Source organism: Microcaecilia unicolor, chromosome 12, assembly GCF_901765095.1.
Source record: "Microcaecilia unicolor chromosome 12, aMicUni1.1, whole genome shotgun sequence".
Classification (NCBI taxonomy): Eukaryota; Metazoa; Chordata; class Amphibia; order Gymnophiona; family Siphonopidae; genus Microcaecilia; species Microcaecilia unicolor.
Window position 1 is genome coordinate 98286983 of NC_044042.1, and position 18326 is coordinate 98305308.

Here is an 18326-nt window from a genome sequence, read left to right on the forward strand (position 1 = left end):
TTGTCTTTATAGCTTGGCATAACATCAGTTTAGAGCAGGCTTTCTCAACCCAGTCCTTGGGACACAGCCAATCAGGTTTTCAGGACACCTACAATGAATATGTATGAGAAATTTGCATGCAAATTTATCTCATGCATATTCATTGTGGGTATCTTGAAAACCTGACTGACTAGATGTGTCCCAAGGACTGGGTTCAGAACCCCTGGAATACAGATAACCAGTTGAAGGAAAATTGGATGTTTTACTAGAAACATCCAAAAATTGAGTAGTGAACATAGATGTTTTTTCAAATCCAAAATGGCTTTTTGGTTCAAAAATAGCCTTTTTCCTAGACCTGTTGTGCTCAGTGCATTTTTCTTTTGGAAACATGCAAGAAAAACCGCCAAAAAAACAGGGACCATTGTTCTTAGTAGACTGGCCACACAGACATCCTAGCAGAGCAGTGAGGCAGCTTAGGGAGTACTGCAGTGGACTTGACATAAAAGGTCCCAGGTACACATCTCACCATAACCCCCTTATATTCTATGGTGAGTCCTCCAGCAGCAGAAACATATCAACTGTACCTCACTGTCACTACTCCAATAGCTTTCAAGCTTGCAGGTAACATAGTAGATGATGGCAGATAAAGACCTGTACTGTCCATCCAGTCTGCCCAACAAGATAAACTCATATGTGCTACTTTATATGTATACCTGACCTTGGTTTGTCCTTGCCATTTTCAGGGCACAGACTATATAAGTATGCCTAGCACTAGCTTTGTTTCCCAATTACCAGTGTTGCCACCCAATTTCTGCTAAGCTTGTGACCTATATGTAGATACAGTAGGTACTTGGTGTTTTTTTTTTTTTTTTGAGGACCCATACATTCCACAAGTGTACCAGTTAGAATGGGGTATGGGCCTGGGTCACCTTCTATAATGTCCATTGCACTGACCACTACTCCTGGGACCTGTTTGCTAATAGGAATGGTCATCATATGTAAAGTTGTCACATCTTAGGGGGCTGGGAGGTCAGTGACCAATGGGGGAGTACCGGGGGGGGGGGGGGGGAGGGGTATGCCATAATCCCTCCATTGGTTGTTTAGGACACCTTTTGGTCACTTGATTGAAACAGGCCTAGTCAAAAACATCTTGATTTTGGCCCTAGATGTCTTTCAGTTTGTTCTATTGTTGCAGAAACATGTTTTACTTTTGGGGCTGCCCATGTCCCCACCCAAAACACACCAGCATGCCCCTTTGAAATTTGGGCAAACTGCGGATGAAAAATGTCTAAACTTGGGCTGTCAAAAATCACAACTTTGACATTTTTGAGAAAAAAAAAAACATTCTTCTGACACATTATGACTTTTTGTTTTGAAAATGAGCTCCAAACTGTGACCTGATGAGCAAATACGAAGTAACAAACGTGGGGTTACAAATGACAGAAGATAAAGGCTTTAAAAGTTTAGAGGGGAAACGTTCAGTTTTGAAAGTTTTGTGTACTATAGGGTCACAACTAAAAACTGTAGGTACCTAAAGCAGGGTATATGATTTCTAGGGTTACCTTTTTTTTTTTTTTTTAACGATAAATGCTTCTCATTTTTTAAAGATACATTTAGTCCCTACCAGAGGCTGAAATTTGGCAGGATTAAGCAGTTGATATCCCTCTATCTTGCGGTATAAATAAGTTACATACCCCACTCTTGATACCTTTTTGCTGAGCGGATCACAAATACATAGATAAATCCTATTTTGAATCCAAATACATTTACAGTGCATGCAAATGTGTCTCATATATATTCATTGTAGATATCTTGAAAGCCTGACTAGATGGGTGTCATTGGACTGGATTGACAACCCCTGATTTAGAACTTAGCCCCAGTTGAGGTCATCTCCTGGTGCATTGCCAAGAACTACTTCCGCCTCTTGGGTCTGCCTTCTAACATCTGGGCAAGTTTGAATCTCTTAAATAATGAAAACAGCCTAACAATGGCAAGTGTCACAAAAACGAAAGTTGCACTCTTGAAGACCACTACCCAAGACTTCTCCAGGAGCGTCCTTCAAGTCCCTGTCAGAAAAAAGTTCATCCACAAACTGATCTTGATGAGAGCAGTGGTTAGAGCACCAGCCTTGACATCCAGAGGTGCCTGGTTCAAATCCCACTGCTGCTCCTTTTGATCTTAGGCAAGTCACTTTACCCTCCATTGCCTCAGGTGCAAACTTAGATTGTGAGCCCTCCAGGGAAATATCCGGTGTACCTGCATCATAGCACAAACGCCCAGCTTTAATCATGGGTCAAAAACTGCCCTATTTTAATAGTGTCCAGTATGCATATTTCTAAATGTTATATTTTCTTTTATCTTAATATCTTTTTTAACAGAATAGTTATCCACCCTGTCCGATTCTATTGGTCTAGCATTATCCAGAACAAGCCTCAGAACAAAGCAGCATTTATCTTCACGGACAATGAAGAACTATTTTGTTAAAGATTTTAAGATAAAAGAAGATACAACATTTAAAGATATGCACATTGTTGTAGACACTATTAAATTTGGGCAGTTTTTGAACTATGATTAAAGCTGGACATTTATGTGCTATGATGCATTTGCCACTGGTGATGTAGTAATTTGAAGTTTTTTCTCCCTTGAAACAAATCATTGCTATGGCTGTAATAACCTATTGTTGTTTTTTTTTGTTTTTTTTTTTTTGGGGGGGGGGGGGGGGGGGTTCACATTAGTACATGCCACTACAAAAAATAAAATAAAATACAAAAAGGCTAATTTTATGGCTGGGTAAACATGACCTTAGCACATGGAAGAAACCTGTATAAGGGCACGAAAAAGCCGCTTTTTACCACAGCTTAGTAAAAGTGCCTCAAAATGATTAATAATTAAGCTCCTTTTACAAAGCACTGCTACCTATTAGCACCACACTGAATGCAATGAAGCCCATTTAATTCCCACAGGCATCTATGCATTCAGCGCATACTAATCGGTAATGCCACTTTTACAAGAAGCCCTAAACAAAATAAACATGAAACAAAGATTGGAACCACTGCAATGATTGATGGACCTGTATTTTTAATGATGTCACATTAAAACTGTATACAAGTTTGTTTAGCAGAATAAAAATTAACAATTGTACAATACTAATCTGTAATTAAAAAAAAAAAAAAAGAAACACTTGAATTTGTCTCTGAGTATTTAATCTTACATTTGAAACTTTATACAACTGAGAATGGGGTAGAAAAGTCCTTCACACATTTTTCCACAACATAATTATCATAGCGCCATTGGAAAACCCAAAGGGAGACGTGTCAAATTCCCCAGGCAACTGGAGAGCAGAAAAACAAAAGATCCTACACTATACAAAAAAAGGATAAGAATACAGTGCTTGCTGTTTCATTCCCATTCTAACTTTTCTTTTGCTTTCCCTTTACAAAGAAAAAAACAGGAAGCATCAAGACAATTCAGACATCTGCAGGAACAGCACAAGACATGAGTTACAACAGATTTCAGGGGTGGGGATCCAGCATAACTACCAAAATACATATCCCTTAGCATTGATTAGTAGAATTTTTCCCTGGTTTTGCCAGCAGCCTTCACACCTCTACCCTCCCTTCCATTTTGATTATGTTGTCTCTTGCTTTGCTCACCTGCATCTCCCTTTTCCACAGTAGTGTAGTAGTAACTTTTTCTATGGCATTTCTCTGGAAGCACAGACTGGCAACATGCCTGACAAAACACAGGCCAGATTCACACCTGCCAAAGTCCTGCAAAAACACAGGAGGCAGGGGAAAAAGCAGCCAATGCTATTCTACTAGTAAAAACATTATAACACAAGTATTTCTTGCTCTCACTAGGATGCAAATCCTCTACAGCAGGGAATAACCTGTTCAAGTGTACCAGAGGCAACATACTGGCAGTTTGCTATTTTGTAATATAACAGATTAGGGGCTTAAAACTGTGCCTTTAAATGTTTCCATTACACAAAACACAGAATGGGAGTGAAAGGGGGAAAACATATTAAAGAACTGTTTAAAAGTACATGGGAGAGGAGGAACTGCCCAGGCACAAAGCTTTTTTTTCCCCTAGGGTCCAGAGAGCAAGTCTATTTTCCAGTCACATGCTGGCTTCGATGATGGATGGCGGTATGCTGGTTTTCAAAGCAGAGTGAATACCCAGTGGCTCTATAGTGACCTCATAAACATACAAATATAAGACTGCTGAACTGAACATCATTCTATCACGAGCACCATTTAAAATCAAAATATATTTTCAGCTGTTGATCTCTATGTGAAGCGAATGACCTTCTCCCCTAACCTACAGAGACAGCTGTTGCCACATGTATGTAACTTTACTCATCCACCCTCCTTCTAGAGAGGCACCGGAACTTCAAGCAACCCCAATCTATCCAGAAAGGGAGACTTGGTAAACAAGAAACCTTTTTAATACCGTGGAATAGAGCTGGTGAGGGTCTGACACAAAACTAGGGATGTACCATCGTTCTTCCCAATAACACAGACTCAGTTTTGTAACCTGTGTGATTTCTAACCAGTAAACTGAACAGCTGTAACCTGAAAGACAAACAACCCCAGGCTTTCATTTTATCAAAATGCCCTTCTGTGTCCACACTTAGCCTCATGCAGGCATGTCAATTTGTTTTTCTACATCACTTCTGCAATCTCGTAACACACTTGAATCATGCGATAAATGCTTATTTTAGAAATGATGGCTGCTTTTCTTTCTTCCAGGCACCAATACTCCCAAAAGAAGCATCAGGGCTGAACAAACATTTTTGTTTCTTTCTTTCTGAATTATAAAGTAATTTAAAGCATGCACACCATGAAAAAACAGAACTCATACCCCTTGATGCTGTACACGTAGACTTCTACATGCCAACCCTATCATGCATGAATTTGCTAGTCAAACACAGCAAGCTGTTAGCCTGGGTACTGCAGAAATAACTCAGCTAAGGAGAGCTAAGCTGTGGTCTTTTTTCCTCCATAAATCACAGGGGACGTATCATTGAATTTTTACTGCCTGTAATGGATGAAGATATGCAGCTTGAGATAAGTAGTTCAGCAGTTAACATACAACAGAAAAAAGGTAGGCACTACCCGACCATGGTTTTAATTTGACAGCAATTCACTAAACTAGGTCCAATGCTCCACCATTTCTTTGGGAGACAGAGCTCAGATTTAATTACATTCATAAAGTTTTTAACCAGTTCCACAGTGGCTAAAAGTTTCTGAACACTGTGCAAGTTGTGTATTTAAAAAAAAATGCAGACAAAGCTGAGCTTAAAGGGTTAAAAAGATGGAATAGGTTTAAAAGGGAAATGGCTAATATTAACTGGCACTTAATACTTGATGGCAGGCAGGATAATATCCCAGTTTCCAAGTAATTTATTACACATACACATTTTTATTCATCTGACAAGGAAGATTCAAGGAGAATCACAACAGCATTCTAAACACCATATTCACTTACCCCAGGAGGCTTCTAATGTTCATGCAGGCATGAAACTCCCTACAGTGGTTTTCACTGTAGGAATCACATTCAAGTGGCAACAGGAGAGCTTACTACTACTACTGCAGTTGCCACATTAAAAACCACTGAGGTAGGGGCCGAGTTTTAACACACACGCTGTTTCCAAAGTCCCAGTTTCCTGAGGCCCAATCTCCAGCGGTCCATCTTTATCATGAAGTGCTTGGAGATGAGTGATGCACTGATGTTTTGAAAAAAGGGGGGGCTGCAGTTCAAGACACTTCTGAATAAACCCAAGGGGGGGGGGGGGTATAATTTGAGGCAGATACATCCCACAAAAAAAACAAAAACTTCAAGGGAACAGCCCAGGTACAGTTTTCTGCCCATTTTCCTGGAAACTAACACCCCCCCCCCCTTCAGCCCTGGCAAATCAGAAAATAATTCTCATGATCTGTTAGGAAAATAAAAGCTTTTTTTTTTTTTTAACCACTTTAGTTACTTGAATTCTGGTGGCAATAGAAGTGGGAAGAAATTCACATAAAAAATGCCCTCACACCCCCTCTTTATACCAAAATAGTGCCTGTTTAACAGCAGTTTTTAATAAGATGTCAGGCAGCTTTTGGAAATATAATGAACTGGAGGGGATGTGGGGTGGAGGGAGAAGGGCAAAATTCTTAAGATTCAAATCCAACTTTGTTTTCCTAAACACAACACAGAACTAAGTGGAAGTTGTAGTTATACTTAAAAACAACGTGCTTAATATCTCCTGCCAGCTTTCCATCTTGAGAGTCAGAATGCCATGTAACACACCAAAAAGGCAATGACGGTCTTTTGCTGAGCAAAAATGTTTTCAGTTTTGGGGGGGGGGGGGGGGGGGGGGGGGTAACGAAGAAGGGGGAAGAAAACCACTGGCAAGGAAAATTAGTACAGAGTCTCCGCATTACTGCTCCGAGGCCTCTTAATCTTCTCAATGTTTTTCAGGATCATGTCGTGTAAGGTGACCTGAAATGGGACAAAAGAAAGACGCATCAGCAGGGCTGTGCCATTTGTGGAGATGACAAGGAAGAAAAGCTGTACAATGGAAGGACAGAACTCCATAGCAACCTGTTTTGTGTGCTAAGTCTGTACTTAACACACCTTGTACTAAGTCCTTTGTGCTGTTTAAACATCTGAAGTCTCAGAAGTATTAAAAGTTATCTATCTTACTGAGATTCAAAGCTTCCCTCTCTCACCAAACAATTCATAAAAAGAGATTCTCATTCCTCAGTTTGAAAGTCCAACGAAATTAAAGAGTTTAGGTTCCATGCATTTATCACTGCTGTCTACGCTTTTTTTTTTTTTTTTTGGGGGGGGGGGGGGGGGGGAGCAAGGATTAGGTTAACACTGCCACTCTGTGGTCAGCTTTGAGAATCAAGTTTTATGACATGGTCACATTATTGCAGGGAAACTTGAAATGTGGAATTTATAAAAGGCTGTTGGGGTCCTGCCAGTCACATTCACACTGAACAACACTTTTTATTTCCTCTGCCACCGAAGGGAATAAAGGGAAGTGGACAAGTGACACTGCTCAGCCAAAAGATAATTAAGGGGTCCTTTTACTACAGTACGCTGAAAATGGCTTGTGGTAGTTTAGGTGCGGGTTTTGGGCATGCGCTGATCCATTTTTCAGCGCACGTCCATTTTCTGTCTGCAATCTTACCCCCAGCCATTGACCTAGCTTTAAAGTCTCACACAGTAACCGGGGAGGGGGGGGGGGGGGGGGGGGGTAATGACCTACACGCATCTGAAAATAAAAATTATTTTTCGCCTGCGCATATTGGACGCATGCAAAAAATGAAATTACTGCAAGAGCCACACGGTAACCGCATGCCATGTGTTGGGCATGCGTAGATGTTTACGGGGCTTAGTAAAAGGGCCCCTAAAAATAATAAAGCATCACATGTTCCTAGCTGCCCAGTAACTATTTCACTCCGGTACAGCTGGAAAAAATGCAAATGAAAATTGTCTCAGAAGAAGGAACGTGTGACCAGCAGGGAACCAATTAAGAAGTTGAAGAGGACACTCACATATTGATTTCTCAGTTCAGAAATAATTAGGCGCAGGCTAATGTATTCCTTCTCATCTATTTCAGTCACTGTGCGACGATAATCCTCCTAGGGCAAACAAGAGATGTATTTCAGTGCAGCAACAGTACAAAGTGCTCATGTCTGAGTAACAGCAGCTGCCTGGAGGCACAGATTCAGCTCATGTGTTGATTTTCTTTTTTTTTAATGTAGTTGTATTCGGATACACAGCCAGACAATCTGAAGGAATTAATAGGTCTTACCTGATAAGTTTCTTTCCATTACTCCTTCCAGAACCTGTGGGACAGTTGTATCCATCAACCAGCAGATGAAGTTAGAGAACTGAAAACTGCGCTGAGACATCTCACTTGGCAACCAGTCCAGCTCCTCAGTATTTGTGTAGACAAGCAGTAAGGAGAAACTCAGAATAAATATGACCTTAAACAACTTGCTAACCATGTGGACTTCTCTCATAAGAACATAATAGCCATGCTGGTTCAGACCAATGATTGGTCATCTAGCCCAGTACCCTGCTTCCAGCAGTGGCCAATCCAGGTCACAAGTACCTGGAAGAAACCCAATTAGTAGCACCATTCCATGCTACCAACCCCATTTTAAATGTTATACAAGACTGATTGCTTGAATGGTGCTCATACCGGCAAAGGGAAATATTAGCCGGTATGAGCACCATTCAGGCAAGCAGTCTTGTATAACATTTAAAATATTCGGGTGGTTCCCCCTGAAGAAGGGAAGCGAAATGCGGTCCAGCATTGGGGAATCGTGTTGTTTGTAACTACCTTGTGGTGGGTTTGCCCATTCACCCAATACTTGTGAAACCTATACAATGAAAGCCACAGGACAATGTGGCGGTTTGTAAACAGCAGTGCTGAGAACTTCTGTGCAATAGCTCCTACGTGCCAACGAGGAGCGACGTAACCAGCTACTGAAAATTGACTAATAAAAGGCCACACAGTGGACATCGTTATGACGGTTTTACAGCATATTACAGCAGTGGACATGATTGCCATGGACTGTCTGCCTCATCAATGTTATGAAGCAGGATTTTCTTCATGTATAATGGTTTAATATTTAAACTTCTAATGATATTTTAGATAACTGGTATACAGGGTGAGTGGTGGTTGAAAGGTGATGAATGAGTGGTTTAATGTTTAAAGTTAATAGCTGGTATAAGGCATAAATATTTTTAATAAAGAGAAATTTGCATATAAAAGTTGGAATCTAGTAGGTGTAAAGGTAAGCAGCAGCAACCACTTCACTGCCTTGCAAATACCTGCAGGAAACAGTAAGGTAGTCTCTGTCCAGAATGTTTCTGTACGCCTCATAGAATGAGCCCACAAAGCCTGAGGGCCTGCTTTCCCACAAGCAAATAAGCTGACGTGACAGCCATTGTGGGCTTGGAAGCTATGAGACCAAGTCTCTGTTTACCAAAAAGCACAGTCAGTCTGTTGTGATTTCCAGATATCTAATGAGGACTCTACACACATCAAAAAGCTTCAAGGAAGAAAACTGAGCCTCTCTATGAAAGGATGGAAGCTCCACAGATTGGTTGAGATGAAATGCTGATACTACTTTTGGAAGAATGGAAGAGCTGTATACAGGGAGACCCACACCTCTGAGAAGCAACAAGAGAGCCTGAAGCTCCAAAACCCTACATTCCGACACAACAGACACCAAGAATGTGACAAGATCTTTCAAGGAGACCTTCCGTGCTCAAATACAAGGTTTCTGAAGAGTCCAAACAACTAAATTAAGGTTCCACTCTGGACATGGTGTATGAAATTAAGGCTGCAAGCGGCCCACTCCCCTCAAGAATCGAACAATATTCCAGGTGAGCCGCAAGAAATAGGCCAAAATCGCAACCTGAACTTTCAGAGAACCCAAAGCCAATCATTTTTGAAGACCTGACAGGAAAAACACTAGGATGTATTATCTTTTTGCCCTCCCCAAGTAATAAACTACTAATTACCCATTGCGATCTGAGCAAAGAAGGGAGATAGTCTACGCTCAGCACATCAGTCCGTGAATGTCCTCCACAACTTCACATATGCCATGCATATACAGCATTTCCGAGCCTGAAGCAAGGTAGCAATGACCAAATCAAAATAACCTTTTCATCTCAACCAAGGCCTTTCAATGGCTAAGCTGTATGACCAAAGAGGAACAGATCCTCCATGAGCACTGGACCTTGCTTCAGTAGGCCGTGAACCTGAAGAACATCAAGGACTGCTGTCCAGCAGTTGAAATCAGGTTTGTGTACCACAACGTCCGCAGCCAATCCAGAGCTATAGGAATTATTCTACCCTGGTGCAATGTGATGCTTTTCAACATGCAGCCTACCATGGGCCAAGGAAGACATACAATAGATGTGTCTCCGGCCACGGTTGCAGTAGGGAATCGATCCCCCCTGTGCCCAGCTTTTTCCAACAGCTGAAGAACACGATGGTGATGAAAAGGAACGCCAAAGTGCCCAAGTCCAGAAGCAGAGAACCCCATCGGCCCACTATCAGCTGAAACCCCTGGCTGGATAGCTCCCATTCTCCCAAGTCCAAGGAGTGTCTGCTGAGAAAGTCCACCTTGGGACACAAGGACCTTATGATGTGAGTTGCCAACAACCAGAGAAGATTTTTCTCCACCAACTTCATGAAGGAACCCATCCTCACTGCCATTGGACTGTGGGTCCCGCCTTGCTTGTTGATATAAGTCAACAATGCTGCATTGTCGGAGAAAATTTGGACCGGAGCCCCCGTTAGAAAGGGAGTGACGTCACATAAGGCATTCTGCACTGCCCTGAGCTCCAAATGATTTATTGACCACAGACTCCTGTTCCATCCAGGTACCCAGTGTCATATGGAACTTGTAATGAGTTGCTGGAGTCCACTGTGTTATCAGAAAGGAAGCTCTGACGATCAAATTCCTGGGTGACAACTACCATTGCATACTCCGTCTAGCAACCAGCATCCAAGGAAGATGAAGGTCATACTTCTGTGACACCAGAGACCAGCAGCTAAGAAGAGATTCCTGTAACGGCCGCGTATGAGCCCTTGCCCATGGCACCACTTCCATCGCCTCTGTCACTGATCCCAAAACCTGGACGAAGTCTCAGACACTGGGCCTGCCTTGACTAAGGAGAAGACAAATCTGTTGTACTAGATCAGACCTCCTGTGCTCCATAAAGAAGATCTTCTCCCATGCTGTGTCGAACACCCAGATACTCCAGCATCTTTTCGAGGTCTGACTCCTGCCTAAAGGAAACTCATAGATAAGACTTGTTCTGGCTTTATTTCTGGCTATCCCTACCTTAGAGCTGAGGTTTTGGACATCTCTCCCGCCAATCCTTGTCTGTCCTTGTCACTGCATTTATATCTTTCAAAAAAAAAAAAAAAAACTGTTTTACCTGCTCTGCTAATATTGTAATCTGCTTGCTGTGTTCTAACTGGTTTATTGATATCTGTTAATCTGAGAGCTAGATTTAAAAACTGCCAGAAAGCATTAGATCTCTTTTCATTCCTAAAAGTGTGCTGAGCCCTCCCCCTCCTGTTTTTTTTTTTTTTTTTTTTTTTAAAGACAAATTGTATGCTTAGGTGTGGCTAAAGCTTCTGTTGAGTGAGCTGCAGGCAACCCCATTTTCGAGGTCTGACTCCTGCCTGAAGGAAACTCACAGATAAGACTTGTTCTGGCTTTATTTCTGGCTATCCCTACCTTAGAGCTGTGGTTTTGGGCAATTCTGGTGCATTTCTTAACCTTGTCTTCCCCTAATCCCAACCAGCGATGTAGATAAGGGGCTTAATACAGTTCTAGAGATAGGTGTTACAGCAAACACATTCCACAGGTTTTATGCTAACAATGATATCCAAGTGACAGAACTGCAGGACATGTGGGGTAGGGAAGAAGTGCTATGGGTTAAACTGGAAAGAGGGAAAGGAAAATGTATCTATATCGGAGTGATATACAGGCCTCCCTCACAGTCGGAGGAACTGGGCAGGGACTTAACTGAAGACATCCGCAAGATAGCTAGGAAAGGGGAAGTACTACTGATGGGTGACTTCAATATGCCGGATGTTGATTGGGGTGTCCCGGCTGCGGGGTCGTCTAGAAGCAAAGAGATCTTAGATTCCCTACAGGAAGAATTGTTCCGGCAGTGGGTGATGGAACCGACGCGGGATGGAGCTGTTCTGGACCTGGTGCTTACTAATGGAGAGTATGTTTCTGACGTCAAAGTGGCAGACCATTTGGCATCTAGTGATCATTGTATGGTATGGTTCAATATTAAAACAGAAGAGAGGGCTCACTCGAGAGTGAAGGTCCTGGAATTCAAAGGAACTAACTTTGCCAAGATGGGGGAATTTCTCAAGGAACAGTTAGCAGGATGGGAACAGCTGAAGGATGTAGAACAGCAATGGACGAGACTGAAAGGAGCTATATTAAAGGCGACTAACCTTTATGTTAGAAAAGTACACAGAAGTAAGAGGAAAAGAAGGCTTCTCTGGTACTCGAATGTAGTAGCTGAAAAGATAAGGGAAAGGAGGCTAGCCTTTGCTCGTTTTAAGAAGACTCAGAAAGATGAAGACAGGAGAGAATACCTAAATAAGCGAAGAGAAGCTGGAAAAGCTATCAGGAAAGCGAAGCGGCAAATGGAGGAAAAGATAGCTGATATGGTAAAATTGGGGGACAAGACCTTTTTCAGATATGTAAGTGACAAGAGGAAGTGCCATAATAGCATTGTGAGGCTCAAAGCTGAGGGAGAGAAAAATGTGGAAGATAAGGATAAAGCTGAACTGCTTAATGATTATTTTAGCTCTGTGCTCACGAACGAAAAACCGGGGGTAGGGCTGCAGAAAGCAAAGGCTAAATGGGATGGATGTATGGTAGACCAAGACCCGTTTACCGAGGACTGTGTTCATGAGGGGCTTGAACTACATGGAATGCGGGACCCGAGGTAGCATGGCTTCACTAGTGGCAGGTCGTGTCAGACGAATCTGTCTTCTTCGACTGGGTGACCAAACAGTTGGATATGGGAGGGGCGCTTGATGTGGTATACTTGGATTTCAGCAAAGCCTTTTGACATGGTTCCGCACAGGCGACTGATAAATAAATTGAATGCCCTCGGTGTGGGACCTAGAGTAACAGATTGGGTAAAAAATTGGTTGAATGGTAGGAGACAGAGGGTGGTGGTAAATGGAGCTGGCTCTGAAGAAAAGGATGTCATCAGTGGAGTACCGCAGGGATCGGTCCTAGGGCCAGCTCTCTTTAACGTCATTGTGAGCGATATTGCGGAAGGGCTGTCTGGTAAGGTTTGTCTCTTTGCGGATGATACTAAACTCTGCAACAGGGTGGACACCCTGGAGGGTGTGAATGACATGAGGAAGGACCTAGCAAAGCTAGAGGAATGGACCGATATTTGGCAACTAAGGTTTAATCCCAAAAAATGCAGGGTCATGCACTTGGGTCGCAAAACTCCGAGGGAACGGTACAGTATAGGGGGTGTTGTGCTTCAGTGTGCAAAGGAAGAACGGGACTTAGGGGTGATTGTGTCTGACGACCTTAAAGCTTTCAAACAGGTAGAAAAAGTGACGGCCAAAGCCAGAAAGATGCTTGGATGCATAAAGAGAGGCATGACCAGCAAGAAAAAGGAGGTGATAGTGCCGTTGTATAAGTCTCTGGTGAGGCCTTATTTGGAGTACTGCGTGCAGTTCTGGAGACCACACCTACGGAAAGATATAAACAGGATGGAGTCTGTCTAGAGGGCAGCTACGAAATTAGTAAGGGGTCTTGAATACAAAAATGATAGGAACAGGCTTATGAACCTCAACATGCATACGCTGGAAGAGAGGAGGCATGATAGAAACGTTTAAATATCTCAAGGGCATTTACGTACAGGAAGAGAGCCTTTTTCAAATGGAGAGCTCTGGAATGAGGGGGCATAAGACAAAGATAAGATGGAATAGGTTTAGGAGTAACCTAAGGAAGTATTATTTCACAGAAAGGGTGGTGGAGGTGTGGAATGGCCTCCCGGTGGAGGTGGTGGAGTCAAGGACTGTTCCAGAATTTAAAAAGGCATGGGATAAGCATGTGGGATTGCTTAGGAACAGGAAGAATTGTGTTACAGAGGATGGGCAGACTGGATGGGTCATTTGGCCTTTATCTGCAGTCATGTTTCTATGTTTCTATCTGCCATTGAGTTAGTCTGCTCTTCTCTAAATTGATCACTCAACCAAACAACTGCAGAAGACAGACAATTTTATCCTTTGCCACCATGCTGTCCAAATAGGATGACGTAGATATGAGTCACTCGTTGAGATACAGAAATTCTGACTCCCTGGCGTCGAAGGAAGTATACCACCACTACCATAACCTTGGTAAATGTTGTTGGAGCTGTGGCGAGAGTGAAGGGCAAAGCCCTGAACTGGAAATGATGGCCCAGCACCACAAAACATAAAAACCTCTGATACGGCAATCATACGGATATAAGCAAGTATGCATCCTTGAGATCAAGGGTGGAAAGAAATTATCCTGCTTGAACTGGGGCTATGACTGCTCTTAGTGTCTCCATGTGAAAAGCAGGACACTCAAGAGGCAGCATTTTAGACCTTTGATATCCAAGACCGGACAAAAGGCGCCTTCCTTCTTTAGGACCATGACATGATGATACGCTGAAACCCTCTGCTCAGTGTGCGGCAGCACCTAACAAAGCAAATAGAATGTTGGGTATTATTAGGAAAGGAATTTAAAGCAAAAGTGACGACGTTATTAATGCCTTTTATTGCTCCATGGTGTGACCACACCTTGAATACTGTGTTCCAATTCTGGTCACCTCAAAACAGATATAGTGGAATTCGAAAAGGTGCAGAGAAGGGCAATAAAAATGATAATGGGGATGGGATGACTTCCCTATGAGGAAAAACCAAAGTGGCTAGGGCTCTTCAGCTTGGAGAAAAAAAACGATTGAGGGGAGATATGATAGAGGTCTATAAAATAATGGAGTGGAATCGGTAGACGTGAATCGCTTGTTTACTCTTTCCAAAAATACTAGGACTAGGGGGCACGCAATGAAGCTACAAAGTAGTAAATTTAAATTGAATCAGAGAAATATTTCTTCACTCAACGTGTAAACTCTGGAATTTGTTGAAAGAGAATGTAGTAAAAGCAGTTAGCTTAGTAAGGTTTAAAAAAGGTTTGGCTGGCTTCCTAAAGAAAAAGTCCATAGACTATTATTAAAATAGATAGGGAAAATCCACTGCTTATTTCCAGAATAAGCAGCATAAAATGTATTGTACTGTTTTGGGATCTTGCCAGGTACTTGTGACTTGGAATGGTCACTGTTGGAACAGGATGCTGGGCTTGATGAACCTGTGGTCTGTCCTAGTATGGCCATACTTTACTTCTGTAAATAGGACAAGAGTATCTGTTGTGTCCCTGTTCAGCCTGGGAAACTATAGCAATGGCCCCAAGCACCAGCAAGGAATCTATGGTAGCCTAAACCTTGACCACCTTGATTCTCTTTCAACAAAGAGACTGCAAAGAGAGGAGCAAACAGTCATGAGAACTCCAGCTTGTAACCTTCTGTAAGAATATCCAGAATCCATTGGTCTGATGTGATTTTGGCCCACTCCTTCCGAAAATCCTGACGATGTCCTCCCACTGGAGAACGAGAAGAGTGGACCAGCCTTGCATCATTGTGAAGCTCTGGAGACCCTGGGTGCTCTAGCTGACTGAGAAAAGGCCTTCCTGTCCACACAAAAAACTGGTGTACCTAAAAATGAGACATCTGACTATATTGATGAGGCCGGTACCATCTGCTATCTCAAAATTGAAATCAACAGCCCCCTGAAGACGGATGACCTGAGGCTTTTGGTGTATCCTCCAGCAACCGCTTTGGTTTAGTTTCCCCAGTTCTTTAACCAAGTTATTGAAATCTTCTCCAAACAGCCAATTGCCGCAAAAGGGCAGTTGAACTGACTTTGACACTGCATCCACTGCTCAGTGCTGCAACCTGAGTTGCTGACATGCCGTGACAACCAAACATATACTGTGGGACATAACATCTGCCAAGTAGGCCAATCCCACTTCCAGCTGGGCATTATGGTGTCTGTCTTGTGTTGCCAACTGCTGATGACACTTCAAGTGTGCCACAAACAGCTGCACACTGTCACTTAAGGCCCAAAGAGTTAGCTTCAAAGGACTGTTTCAGTGAGCCTGTAGGTCTTTTAGGGCAATGCCCCCTTCCACCGGCAAGGTGGTCTTCTTAATCACCATCATAACCAGTGAGTTCACACTGGGAAGCTGCAATTTATCTTTCTCCTCCAAAAAATGGGTAGAGGCAAGCCATGGCTCTTACCACTGCACTCTCAGCCCAGTGTCTGGCGAGACCCCGTTCTGCTATAATCAGATCCTGAATGTCTGGATGCATCAGGAAGATTTTAAAAGGACCTCTAACCTTCTCATGATCGACAAAGATGGAACTCCTGATGCCAAAGCAGAAGGCTCCTCATGGAAAGCACTGCCAGTGCCTCAGAAATAAGAGTACTGTGCTCCTCTTTACAAAACAACCTCAGTACTTTCAATCACCCCTCTCCTCAGGAGGGATCTCTCACTAGGCTCCTTTAACAATAGCTCCTCTGAATAGACCAAGAACCACATCAGATGAGGGAGAAGCAGAGATAGCCTTATCTGCCTACGCCTGGAGGTCTAAACGAGAGGCAGCGGGGCGAGGAACTGAAGCACCTTCAATAAACAGGCCTGCTGTAAGAGCAATATTTGGATGCTGCACCAATTCCAAAGATGTGCTGCTACTGACCATTTCCTCCATGTCCCATGAGATTCCCAGCTTGACGCACTACGCTGCCTTGACGCTGGCCAGAGGGAATACCGTTTAACTGCCTCCACAGGAGTCACTACTTACCCTGTCACAAGCACAGTACAGCATATCCCAAGTGGTGAGTCTGGATCCCTTCCCTGCACCACACAGAACTTATGTATTCTTATATCCCACTATTATCGAAAAACTTGCAGCCCTCCAAGCAATTCTGAGTCAAACTTTAGTCGGACTTACCAATGCCAGCTGAGGAGTGGCCTAGTGGTTAGGGTGGTGGACTTTGGTCCTGGGGAACTGAGGAACTGAGTTCAATTCCCACTTCAGGCACAGGCAGCTCCTTGTGACTCTGGGCAAGTCACTTAACCCTCCACTGCCCCATGTAAGCCGCATTGAGCCTGCCATGAGTGGGAAAGCGCGGGGTACAAATGTAACAAAAAAAAAAAAAGCTCAATGTATCCACATGTCTGACCACAGATGAGAAGGCTCAGGTTGTTGTGCTGGAAAAGGAGAGCTCCATAGGAAACATGGGAGAGGTAAAGGAAGGGAAGAGGTAAATTCGCAGGGCACCTGAGACAGGGATCCGAAGATCTCCAGATAAGTCTGTACTCTCAAGCCATCCGCAAAGCTCAACTGAGGAGCAGATGACCAACTGTACCAGTAGCAAAGCACTCAGAACTGGAGGCTGAAAAGTGTGTCCATCCACCTGATAGATAGAAAATACTGAGGAGCTGGACTGGATGCCAAAAGAGAGATATCTCAGCTCAGTATTCAGTTCTCTTATCTCCACCTGCTGGTTGATGGCCACAACTATTTCACAGGTTCTAGACTAGTGGGAAGCTAGTTAATGGAAGGTCTTAATTTGATATCACTACACAATCATATTCCAACCACATAGCAGAGAAAAAGAAAACCAAACATTAGGATTCCTTAAGTCAGAGGTGAGCAAATGTTTTGGCCTAAACATCATACTGGGGGGGGGGGGGGGGGGGGGGGGGAGGAAGAGGAGAGAGTGGAGAAAGGTCTGACTGAAACCTTCCTAAAGTGGCCAGCTGCCCAATAAGTCTCCTGAATATCTAGGGACAGCAACTACTCCAGGAATAGGGAAATGCCTACAGTACCTAAATTTAAAGCATCTTGCACTACTCCTAAAAAGGGGTGAGCTAAATCAAATAAATCCAAGCACACTGGGATCTAACTGGCTCATGAAGTATATCAGATATTTGTACAATTTTGATTTTAAGCCCACTTGGACAGAAAATAACTTGTGTGCCTGGCTGTAACTCCTCAAAGCTCAGATATGGTAAAAATTGAGTAATTAAATCTAAATCCTTATTCAATTCTGTGACAACAGAAATCAATCAATGTGGTAAAACTGCACTGCAACACGCTTCTATGATGCTGTGGACATCAGGCAGGAGCACATGTTAAAACCTTTTAATGTACCATCATGTGTCACCAGCCATATGTACATTGCAGTTCAAGGGTGTCCAGCTCCCAGCCTCTGAGGAGCACAAAGAGTTTCACTTTACAGGCATTAAATAACATGCTGGATCTGATTTATATGTCTGTACTTAGCAGAAAAGCACAGACCCTTTTGCAGCAGGAACTTGACAACCCTGGTCTAATAATAAGATTTGTAAAAAGCTCCCCCTCTCTCACACACACACTTTAAGCAAAGGTTAAGAAAACTACCTTCAGGATCAAGTTAACCAGGACTGGGGAAGGAGTGAGGGGTGTCCACCTCAAATAGCAGAGGCATGCATTACCAAAAACTACCCACCCTTGCCCTTCTAAGCCCACCCCTGAACCAGTATTGCTGCATCCATCATAGATGAGAGCCTACCCCAGGGTGTCAATCACCAACTTATCCCAGCCAAGAGTCCTCCCCCAAGTATCCAGTCCCTCGTCAGTTCCATCTGTTGCATGTACCTCCTTTTGCACCCCCTACAGACCTCCCACTCAGC

The 18326-nt window shown here is 43.2% G+C and overlaps 1 protein-coding gene across 1 annotated transcript in view; it reads right to left on the minus strand.

Annotated features, from left to right (window-relative positions):
• Positions 1–3040: 3040 nt before the first annotated feature.
• Positions 3041–18326, minus strand: part of PSME3 (proteasome activator subunit 3) — an 85495-nt gene continuing 70209 nt past the window's right edge. Inside the window, exons 10-11 of the mRNA XM_030220787.1 lie at positions 7533–7619; positions 3041–6468 (exon numbers count right to left, since the gene is read on the minus strand). Coding sequence (XP_030076647.1) covers positions 6388–6468; positions 7533–7619 — 168 coding nt within the window. The 3' untranslated portion in view covers positions 3041–6387. The remainder of the gene's footprint in view (positions 6469–7532; positions 7620–18326) is intronic.